This window comes from Asterias amurensis, chromosome 5 (genome assembly GCF_032118995.1).
Source record: "Asterias amurensis chromosome 5, ASM3211899v1".
NCBI classification, from domain to species: domain Eukaryota; kingdom Metazoa; phylum Echinodermata; class Asteroidea; order Forcipulatida; family Asteriidae; genus Asterias; species Asterias amurensis.
In genome coordinates this window covers 13,049,080-13,061,390 of record NC_092652.1, presented here as the reverse complement: position 1 = coordinate 13,061,390, position 12,311 = coordinate 13,049,080, and the positions used below count along the sequence as shown (strand labels likewise).

At 39.4% G+C, this 12,311-nt stretch overlaps 1 protein-coding gene across 1 annotated transcript in view; it reads right to left on the bottom strand.

The window, feature by feature from the left end:
- LOC139937641 (ubiquitin-conjugating enzyme E2 Z-like) overlaps positions 1-10,973 on the bottom strand; it is a 68,637-nt gene extending 57,664 nt beyond the window's left edge. Inside the window, exon 1 of the mRNA XM_071932881.1 lies at positions 10,486-10,973. Coding sequence (XP_071788982.1) covers positions 10,486-10,625 — 140 coding nt within the window. The 5' untranslated portion in view covers positions 10,626-10,973. The remainder of the gene's footprint in view (positions 1-10,485) is intronic.
- Between the last annotated feature and the right edge of the window lie 1,338 nt (positions 10,974-12,311).

Here is a 12,311-nt window from a genome sequence, read left to right as displayed (position 1 = left end):
TGACATGATGCCCTTTGATTTGCACCCTTATAAAACTAGCTCAAATCAAGCATCTGAGATAGGGGTAGTCTTCCAGGTAACCTCACTCTTTCTTTTAAGCTTCTGTGTGTCTGTGTCAGTGTGAGAGATGAGACGTCCATGTATTCCTAGTTTATGCTGTGTGAAGTTTCAGTGCATCTCTTGTTGGCAGTAACATCTCCAGACGCTTCTTTGCCTTATTTACCAAAGAGTTGGAGCCTGACAAGGTTGATGATCTTTACCAAGGTGCACAAGTGTTACCAAACTGCTCAATGAGAGCAAGTTCTCCTTTACGGCAGATTCCCTTGACACATATTAATTTTGCTTTTCAGAGACTTTCTTTTCCCAATGGTCATGTAGGAGAGGCTGTGTCGCATCATGTAAGAGCATGGAAGCCCCCTTACAGGTTGTGCAAGTCTCTCAGTTACTGGACGTATCAGGTAATTAACGTGCCAATTTTAGCCAACCAAGATTCAAGCACTGACCATTTAATGTGCCACAGAGCGTCGCAGGTCAGTCGATGTCCTAAATTAAAGGGGCAAAAGTAGGCTTTGCCTTGAAGCATGGGCTCAGTCATAAATTATTGGCTTCATTAACACCCGCCTCTGTCCACAAGTAGGCCTAACCAAGCCATGTACTTTCCATGTGTTGGCAATTAGCCTTCAGAAAGTTGAAGCAGACGTATAGTCCTCCCTTGAGAAAAATTTAAATCTCAAACTTTGGACTTGCCAGTATAAGTTCATGTCTTCCTGCTGTGTACAGTGGTCGGGCAACTGTGATGACGGTATGTTTCTGACCTGGGTTAATTATGTCCACAAAATGATTGATCAAAGTGATGAGAGTGTCATTGTTGTCTGCTAGTGCCTGAAGAGTTGTGAGAATTCTTTCAAAAAAAAACTTGGCATAAAAGTATGTCAAGCTGTAGTGGTTTTGGTGTGCCTGGTTACATGTAGCTCTGGAGTTAGCTTTGAATAATGGCACTCCAGATAAGAAAGTATACAATGTATCACTGCACGAAATCCCATACCCCCATCGTAGCTACAATGTCCTAACTAGGATAAAACAACATTTTACTGCAAAATGAATGTTCCACTTTGTTAATTCACAAATAAAAGTTGAGTATTTAACTGCGTACTTAGAAAGATTGGGAGTAAAAATAACTTTGATATCAGACATGCAGTTTTTGAGCATGTCAAACTATACAACTACTACTGTATGTACATATCAAACTAATTGCATGAAACAGCATACACATTTATTGTTTCAATTTACCAATTCGGAAGGTGTAATATGATTTTTTTTTATATTAAAAACTGGTTTGTTATAACTGTTATTTTGCAGTGCTGGAAAAGGGTGTGCAAACTATTGCACTTTAGGAGAAAATTGCACCTTCAGATTTAATTTTCCTACAAATTTGTGTACAGAACAAAATATTAACTCTTAATTTCACAGATTTGGAATGTCATTATGATAATGAAAATAAGTTTTATGGATACTAGATCTGCCGCCTGGGGTAAAATTTGGCGAACAAATCAACAACAAAAAATGAAATTTTTTGCACTTTTTGACCACAATATGACCTTACATGAAGGTGGTCTTTGAAAAAAAAAATCAAAAACTGCCTGGGTACATTTACCTTCCAAAAAAAGTTGTTTTTAACATATATGAGCACCATTGAGATGGGGAGTGCAAAAAATGTTGGTATACTCAAAATGTACACTTTTCAATAGTCCCCCTTTATGTTTGCTTTGCTATATATGTTTGTGAACAAGGTCAAAGTTTATCCCTTAAAGTCACCTGGAAGTGGTATTTTTTCAAAATAAAGCTTTTGTCACTAAAATATGTGTTTTGATGAGTGGAATGTGAATAAACAATTAACTAAGGTTTTCAAAAACTAGTTTCCATGTTATTTTCAAATTAAAAAATAAGCCCGACCCAAGAGGGCGCTGTTCGAGGCGTGATGAATCGCATGCAGTACCAACACAAGATAGTGACGCTTGGGGCAAGCTAAAAACATGCCCTCAAAGTTGAAACAATACCTGATTTTTTTTCACGTTAGGCAAATGCTCCTTTAGGTTCGTTACGTCCTTCAGGTACCTTCTTCAACTTCCCCGCTAGCTGGAAAAATTGTTGGGATGGCGTCATGCTTTAGAAAAGAACTTTTCTAATGTGTAGTGTATTCCGGATTCTCGGAGCATGATGGCTTGAAGTGTTTGCAGCACAGCGTTGGAAAATACCACTTTGCAAACTGACCCCATCTTTAGTTGTTTTGCTGCATTCAGCAGCAATACAAACTCACGACTAGGACTTGCATGTACATGTGTTCGATGTTCGATTGAGGCAAAGTCTGCCTCGATTGACGTCACAAAAGGGGTAGGCGAAGTCACCCCAACAAAACTTTATTATTTTTTCAAACATCTAAATCGTTAAAAACAATTACTCAAAAAATTATTTTATTGTTCAGGAACATAATACTCTAATCTTTGAAGAAAAAAAAATTATATTTCCAGGTGACTTTAATTACATATGTTTGTCAGATCAACATTAACTTAAAATTACATTTTATGGATAGATCTATCACTTGGGGTCAAATTTTGTGAAAATTTCAAAAATGCAAAATTTTTGCTTATTTGAAATTTTGACCTTAAAATGAGTCGTTAAAGGAACACGATGTCTTGGATCGGACAAGTTGGTCTATAAAAAGCGTTTGAAACTGTTTGTTATGAAATGCATATGGTTATAAAGATGTTTTAAAAGTAGAATATAATGATCCACACGAGTATCACTCAAAACTGTACGGTTTTCTTTTTACGTCGCGAACTATCACGGTCGGCCATTTATGGGAGTCAAAATTTTGACTCCCATAAAATTAATGGCCGACCGTGTTATTGGACGAGGTAAAAAGAAAACCACGCAATTTCGAGGCATATGTGTGTAGATCATTGTATTCTACTTTTACAACATCTTTCCAACCATGTATTTTATAACAAACGGTTACAAAACGCTTTTCAAAGACCAACTCGTTTATCCAAAATAAACACATGCCTTATTGCAGTATACACAATTGGTAATTACTCAAAAACCTTACTTGGTAACGAGTTATGGGGAGCTGTTGATGGTGTAAAACATTGTGAGAAACGGCTCCCTCTGAAGCAATGTAGTTTTTGAGAAAGAAGTAATTTTCCATGAATTTGATTTCGAGACCTCAGATTTAGATTTTGAGGGGACCCCTTATTACCTTCATATCTTGCCTAAGCTGGAAGTTGTGGTTTTACCCTTCAAAACAGAAGTAATATTTCGTATTTCAGGTTCCTTGGTTGAAACATTTACTTGTACCACCATTCTTACTTACATAAATAAATAACTCTTTCTTTAACATAGTTATTTTCAAATTTCAATGACATCATCCCTAAACATTTCAACCGAATAGCTTGAGTTTTGTTCACAAACTCTTAAATGTCTAACTATCTTCTGAACTGTTGACCGTTTTAATCCTATACAAAATAGATACAATAAAACTAACCTGTGGGAACGAATCTCATACTATTTTAGTCGCTAATAATAACCATATCATAAATTGGTCACATTGAAAGAAGTTGAAGTGGAAAGGGACCTTGGAGTACCCGTAGATTCCCACCTGTCTTTAAAGCCATTATACACTTTCAGTAAACAGTATTGTCCAAGTCCCACACTTCGTGTATCACAACTTATATATAAAATAACAAACCTGTTTTATGCTAATAATTATTTGAGTAATTATACCAATATTAGTGTCCACTGCCTTAAGGGACTTGTCATGACCAGCCCCCATTAGATTACTCCCAAAGATCGTGTGTAGACCTTCATCATGGTGTGGTCATCTTGATTTTACTCCATTCCAACTCATTAACCAAACTGAGGCTGGATGAAATAATAGTCTGGTGCCATGCGTAATGAATATTAACATTGCGTACTGTCATTGGAAGTCCCAACTTGAGTGTTAAAGTTGGGGCGGCCCAACTATAGTTGGGACAGTAATACAGGGTACCAGCGCGTTGCAGGGTACCAGGGTTGTTTTCTGCTGCATGATGTGTGGTGGTAGTTGTGTGTGCACAGATAGAGGAGGATGCCTCGTGGTGTGAGCTAGTCTTGAATAGGCCTGGGCGAATTATTCGAATATCCGGTTAATGGCGAATAGGTTTTCCTATCCGTAACCGCGAATGCCTTTTTTTTCTTAACCGGATATCCGCATATGGCGCGAATAGCTATTTATAAACCGGATAGTTCTGTAATTACAACCAAGTAACCAGATATTCTTTTAATATCCGAATATCCGCAGACGTCGGGCGACAACTGATAGGAATGTTTTGTCTGAATCCTTATGAAACTTCTATTAAGACAGCATAAAACAGCATAAATTAAGTATTTAACTATGCTCACCTCCGTAGAGAGTTAAAACAGTGACATTTCTGACGTAATTTGTTCAAAGATTACGAAAGTTTTCCTTCACGAAGAGTTATCACGATCAAAAGAAAAAGCAAATCGCCATCTTTAAATTAGATCCGGTTATTTTTATGAATGAACCGAGTGACACTGTCTAAAACTAATATCAATCCGCCCATACGATCTCATTCACAAACGAACAGCGCCCTCTAGCGGCAAAAAAAAAAATTTAAAAATTTAAAAAAAATTATTTTTATTTTAATAGCGCCCTCTAGCGGCGAAATAAACTATTCGAATATCCGGTTAATTTTGGATAGTTGGCCAGCGGTATCCGAATATCAAAATTTCACTATTCACCCAGCACTAGTCTTGAAATCAAGTCGGTAATGGACCCTTCCCATGAAATATGCTAATAACATTCACGCATGCATACAGACCCTGTTGGTTGGCAAACGCCATAGAGATGTGTACTAAGCAGACGCGCAATCGCGTCTGCGTGACGCACCCATTACCCGTGTACAAAACAGCGCGATGTTCCCTCAATTTGCCAACCAAAAGGTTAGTGCGCACGCGCTATGTCCAATTTACATATTTCATGGGAAGGGTCTATTGTTCAGCAGTGTAGTTTAAGGGACGGTACTTTTGTGGCTGGAGCATGGCGGTGCGTAGTAGAAGCTAGGGTTTGAGTGGGTAAATTAATTATTCTCTAGAAATTCTCAATTATAGTTTTATGTTGAAAATTAGTGTTACAGTTTGAGCCTACTTGTACAAATAGAGATGAACTTGTGGGCATCAAACAAATAAACATGCCTAGGGGCCAAGACAACTTGAATAAAAGCGAAGTCAAGTTATTTCTACAGTTGGGACTGGGGGTCCCAACTAGAGTAGTGACTGTCCTAACTGTACCAATGACTGTTCCAACTATAGCCGAGACCATCTCTACCAAATAAATTATTATAAAATAAATTTGGTCTATCCCCACTACAGTTGGGACAGTCATTACTACAGTTGGGACTGGGGGTCCCAACTAGAGTAACGACTGTCCCAACTGTACAAACGACTGTCCCAACTATAGTTGAGACCATATCTACCAAATAAAACATTATAAAATAAATTTGGTCTATCCCTACTACAGTTGGGACAGTCATTACTACAGTTGGGACTGGGGGTCCCAACTAGAGTAACAACTGTCCTAACTGTACCAATGACTGTTCCAACTATAGCCGAGACCATCTCTACCAAATAAGTTATTATAAAATAAATTTGGTCTATCCCTACTACAGTTGGGACAGTCATTACTACAGTTGGGACTGGGGGTCCCAACTAGAGTAACGACTGTCCTAACTGTACCAATGACTGTCCCAACTATAGTTGAGACCATCCCTACCAAATAATATATTATAAAATAAATTTGGTCTATCCCCACTACAGTTCTCTATCTTATCTCCATTGGTTCAGTCAGCAAAATATCCTGCCGGATTCATCTACGCTAACTTGCGCACTGCGTGTGGAAATAGACTACTACATGAATTTGTTGTTGCTTACAATGTATATGTCCCTTGAATTTAGCTAGGGTTGTGCTTTTCACAGCAGCCGACGAGAGTGAGTTCCAGAGTTTAACAGTTGATACGATACGAAGAATGAATCTTTGAAGGCCCGAGCTTTATGGCTGACTTGAGTGAATTTTTGGTTGTTTCCCCTTGTATCCCTGGTATTGGGCTGAACATTGTGAAGTGGAATGTCAACCAACCCATTTTTCATCTTGTAGAGCATACATAATTTCTGTTGATTTCTCCTGTGCTGTAGTGTGTCCCATCCCAAGTCATCTAGAAGTTTAGTAACAGTTCCCATTGTAGTTTCCTGTGCGAAACCTCGCTATTTTGTTGAGGGGTCCAAAGCGGATGCAGCATATTCTAAGAGTGGTCTCACTTAGAAGCTCAAATAAGCAGTTGATTTCACTTCACTGTTACAGCTCCACAAATTCCTGCGGATAACATTCTGCACTCTTTGAGCTTTCTTGATGGACTCCTGTACATATGGATGTTCCAGCTGAGGGTATTAGATATATGAACACCAAGGTATTTTTGAGACGAGACGCTGTGCAAGACTTGATTGCAAAATTTGTATTCATGCTGGGATGGGTTTCTCTTGCCTATGGTCATGGTGCAGCACTTGCTTGGATTAAAGTTCATTAAAGGAACACGTTGCCTTGGATCGGTTGAGTTGGTATTTGGAAAGCGTTCGTAACCGTTTGTTATAAAATACATATGGTTAGAAAGATGTTTTAAAAGTTGAATACAATGATCCACACACATTTGCCTCAAACTTGCGTGGTTTTCATTTTACTTTGCGAACTAACACCGTCAGCCATTTAATTTATGGGAGTCAAAAATTTGACTCCCATAAATGGCCGACCGTGTTTGTCGACGAGGTACATGTAAAAGGAAAACCACGCGATTTCGAGTGATACTTGTGTGGATCATATATTCTACTTTTAAAACATCTTTCTAATCATATGCATTTTATAGCAAACAATAATAATAATAATATTGTAATAATTTATTTTTAATATAGCGTCTTAAATAAAAAATCTCAAAACGCTGTACAGTGATTTACATATTATAAACATTCAGCTAAAAAGAGTAAGCAAAATACAGCAAAATTACATTGTACAATAAGAACGACAAAAACAAACAATGACAAACACCAAAACGAGACAATCAACAAAATTATAACACCATAGAAAGGGCAATGAAAAAAAACCAAATGGTTACAAACGCTTTTCAAAGACCACTCGACCGATCCAAGGCAACGTGTTCCTTTAACCAAGTGTCTTGCCAGGTTTCCAGGAGTTTCAGGTCATTCTGCAAAGTGCTGGTGTCCCCGTTGGTAGGAATTGGGGTGTAAAGCAAGCATCTGCAAAAAGCCTGGTCTGAGAGGTGATGTTGTTTGGCAGGTCGTTGATGTACAACAAAAACAAAAGTGGACCAGTGACAGTGCCTTGTGGCACACCAGAAGTGACGGCTGCTGGGAGTGATGTATGTCCATTATTTACGACTTGTTGGGTGCGCCCTGTCAGGAAGTCCTGAACCCATGTTGAGATCTCCCCACTTAATCCATAATATTGAAGTTTGGAGATAAGATGACGGGGCGGGACTTTGTCGAAGGCCTTGGTAAAATCAAGCACTGCGACATAACCAAGTTGTTCTTGTTGAGTTCCATGCTAATGTCATTAATTGTGAGGATGAGTTGCGTTTCTGTTGACTTTTTAGCTCGGAATCCATGTTGAAAATCAGTTAAGATATGTTGTTTCTCCAAATGTTTCATCACATGGCTGTGTACAATATGCTCCAAAGCCTTGCAAACCACTATAGTGAGTGAGACAGGACGGTAGTTTGCTGCACAGGTACGGTTTCCCTTCTTGAATATTGATGTGATATTTGCTTCCTTCCAGTCTTGTGGTACTACACCTGTGTTGATTGAACTTTGAAACAGGTCCTGAAGTGGTGAGGCTAGCTGCTTAGCTCCAAGTTTCAGAAACCAAGGTGGAATTCCGTCTGGACCTGGTGCTTTGTTGGGCTTACGCTCGCTGAGGAGCTTTCCAACTCCCTCTTTGGTGATGATGAGCTGACCAATCTGTTTGTACGGGCTAGCTCCAAGTCGGGGCAACTCCCCAGGAGGCTCCTTGGTAAACACACTCTGAAACTGTTCATTCAAGATGTTTGCCTTCTCTGTATCATCGGTGATAATCTTTCCATCTTTCTCAAGGTCTGCAACTCCTGGGTTTTCTTGCCTTAACTGTTGGGACAGTCATTACTACAGTTGGGACTGGGGGTCCCAACTAGAGTTACAACTGTCCCAACGACTGTCCCAACTATAGTTGAGACCATCCCTACCAAATAATATACTATAAATTAAAATTTGGTCTATCCCCACTACAGTTGGGACAGTCATTAGGGTAACAACTGTCCCATCTTCTAAGAGGAGACCATCCCTACCACTCAGCTAAAATATTATCAACCCGGGCATATTCCACTACCCTGAGTTGGGACAGTCAACCCATTGGTACAGTTTGGGACGGCAGTCAATTCTGTGTGGCTGATGCAGAGAAATAACCGCAGTCTCAGACTTGAAATCAAGTCTACACAGTTTGGACCCGACAGTACAGTAATCCACGCATGTACTGTTGAACTCTATGTGAAATCCCAAGTAGTTAGTTGGGACGCCCCATCTTTAACACTCAAGTTGGGACCAGTCCCAACTATAGTTGGGACGATTATCAAGTTGGGACGGAACAGTGACAGCGGGATTTAAAGGTCTATAAAATAGGAGTATACTTTTACAGCACCGTTGGCGCTATACGATCGTTTGATTACTACTACTCGTTTCATTACTACTACTAGTAAGTACTACATACGTACTATTATCCTCCCCTTAACAGTTTTCACGCTATTATGTCTTTTTCTTTGAATTGGGAAAAAAATAATGATGCCTTATATCAACCGATGCCCTAATTATCTTCTTTTGTTAATATGAAGTATGAAAACATATATTAAAACTTGATGGACATTGAAATGTTCACACTACACACCGATCTTCGATGACTTCAACTGGCCCCATTTGTTTTGAGTTTTTCCTGTTTTCACGGCAAAAAAGAAAGCATGGTTTCCCAGTGAAGCCATACATGGAAGAAACATCTGCAGTGACTACAAGTGTTCTTTGAGACTCTGTGTATGACTCTATAGCCAGCAGTTGTCTTCGTTTTATTCAAAATATTTTTTAATGAAATTTTAAAATTACCATGGTAATTTGCAAAAAATAACAAAAATAAATAATTTAATAAAAAATGTGAATAATCATTGGCTTTCAAATCTGATTTTTATTTATTTTTGTCCCTTTTTTTTTCTTAAAATTTATAATAAAGAGTATAAATAAACAGTGATAATTGAATCAACACGCTGTTGTTTAAATTTTAATATTAATAATAATATTGATATGAGGGTTAAAAAAGAAAATCTCAAAAAATATTAGAAAATGATATAAGGCACATGGCTTCTTTAAAGCCATTATACACTTTCGGTAAACAGTATTGTCCAAGTCCCACACTTCGTGTATCACAACTTATATATAAAATAACAATCCTGTGGAAATTTAGGCTCAATCGGACATCGGAGTCGGGAGAAAATAACGGGAAAACCCACTCCTGTTTTCGCGCGTTTCGCCGTGTCATGACATGTGTTTATAACAACTCCGTAATTCTCGTTAACGAGAATTTATATTGTTTTACCGTTTTCTCAAAAAGTAAAGCATTTCATGGACTAATATTTCAAGAGAAGTCTTTCACCATTACCTTCTGTAAACCCTGTAAATTATTTGTAAATCTGTGAACTTTTTTTTTTTTTTCTGTACCGAAAGGGTCCAATGGCTTTAAGCCTCTGTAATTTTTTTCCAGAATGCTCAGCAAATTAATCAGTCACATGATTTGGTCATCATGAATTGTGAATTGAAATAGTGTTTGATGAAACTTTTTCGGTGGGCAAACGTTTTTCATATGGCCTCAACATTATGACATACTTTTGTACCTTGTAGAAATGCCTAAAATACCAAACTTTTTGCATTTACAAGTGCAAACATCCAGTGGAGCCTTACGTGTTTCTAAGTTTTGGTCAAGGGAGAGGAGACTCTTTGCTTGGCAAATAAAACCACACAATTTTTATCTAAGGACTGTTTACATCGCGCACAGAGAGGTAAAAGATTTGCCACGATTTTAGGGACACCTCGAAAACAGGACCTCCTACGATACAACTAGCGCTATAAATCTAGGTCCAAACCCTTCAGCATGCTCAGAATCAGGAAGGACACGTACACAGAGGTGGATTGGACCAATTTAGGGCTTAATAATTAGTACCCCCCTTCCCCCCCCCCCCCCCCCCACCCCCCCGCAGTTTACATGGATTTCCATATAACAGACAAGACATGACAGACGAATGTTTTCAGGTTTTTTTTTTTTTCACCACAAAAAATAGCAAAGCAGAAGATGTTTACCGTTTGATTCTTAGAATACATTGTTGAGTTGCCTTCTGTTTGTCCCAATCTTTGCTTAACACTGGATCCCAAGACGTTGTATTAGGTTGATGCAAATGTTGATGTAGGCTTACAGTACTTGCTACGGCCGATTCGGCCATGATTGATGCACACCACACTGCAAGGTGATGTAGTAGCCTACAGTTCAGACTGTTTATAGTACTAATATTAATTTAGTACAGTTAACAGAGTGCAGTGTGAAGTGAAGTTGCAGATTGTTCGGACCGATTGCGATTGTTCATCCGCATGGAGCCGCCTCCTCCATGGTTTATTTAATCATAATGCTCCCAAATGCGATTGGTAAAAAGAAAATGCTCTGCCATTCAGGTTCCATGTCCGTGACTCCCCAGATCATACGACACAGGAATATGCTACTACTTCGATCTTTGTTTTTTTTTGTAAAAAGCGGTGATATACCAGGCTGAAGTGAGCACTGTGTTTGGGCCCAACACTAAATCGGGCCCAGAGCACCGAATTTCTCCTCAGCACCGAAATAATAAAATTCCGCAAACGGCCGTCATTACAAGTCGACACCATCAGGGATGCATTATCAACACAAAGACGGTTCTTGCTACATGTCTAGGTGTAACAGGGGTTGTGTCACCTTTAAATTATGAAATTGCGACATTTGTCTTCGTATATCTGTTTGTTACATCCCTGACCATATCTCCTGGGCGGAAAAATAATCTCAGATCACTAACTAGCTCAGCCCAACTAATTAAAGATTGTGTAGCGGAAATGCATGTGACGGACATGTGACTGTTTAGGGTAGTCCATGTGGTTGCATGTGTTTGCTGTGTGGCTGGGCGACCGATGCAAGTAGGCGGAGCCTAGTGCTTGCAGTGACTCAGGCTGGCTTTGTACGCGTGCGCAGTGACTTGGGCTGGCATGGTGCGCGTGCGCGGTGATCAGGTTAGCGGGGTGCGCGTGCGCAGTTAGCGACCAAGGACCTCATGTGTGAAGAGGCAAGGCACCGGGGGTTAGCGGGGAGTGCATCACGAGTCAGTGTGTTTAGTGAAGTGACGCAAGCAAGACGTGTGTTTAGTATAGTCTTCCCGTTGTGTAGTGAGACCAGCGTTTGTCGGGAGTACGTGTACTGGGGATTGTCTTTGGAGTAGGGTCAGTGACAATTTAGGGTTTAGTCTGTAATAGTTTTAAAGAGTTGTTGGCGGTGCTGTCGACGTTGGACGATAGACGAGTGTAAGTTTGATTTGATTGCAATTATCGGAGATATCTTGTATCCTTGCATTTTATTTGATAGGTCAGAAGTCTTATACCAAGTTCATTCTTGCATTTGTATGTGATAGGCCAGGGGTCTTATACGTGTTTATTTTGTATTCTTATATGATAGGCCGGGGGTCTACGGAATTGTTATTGCATAAGTTGTTGAGTATTTCTAGGTGTATTTTCATGTAATTGTGTTATTGTGACACACTAGTCGAGTGCAACGTTTCCAGTCACAAATGCTTTGGCTTGTGACAAGGTAAAGAACACCTAGCAGTGTAAGAATTAAGTTAGGCTGTGATTGTGGTTATGTGACACGCTAGTTGAGTGTATAGTTTCCGGTCGCAAATGCTTTGGCTTGTGACCAGGTAAAGAACACCTTCTGGTAGTGTAGGAATTAAGCTGGGTTTTCGTGGTTTTTGTGCTGCACTGGGAACGTGTAGAGGCACACTGTAAAAGCTTTTGGCTTGCAGTAAGTGTGAACACAGTTCGGGAAGTGTGGTTTGGTGTGGTTTTCTTTCGGGTAGTTGTTGTTTTCTTGTATTGGTGGTTGTGCCCGATAT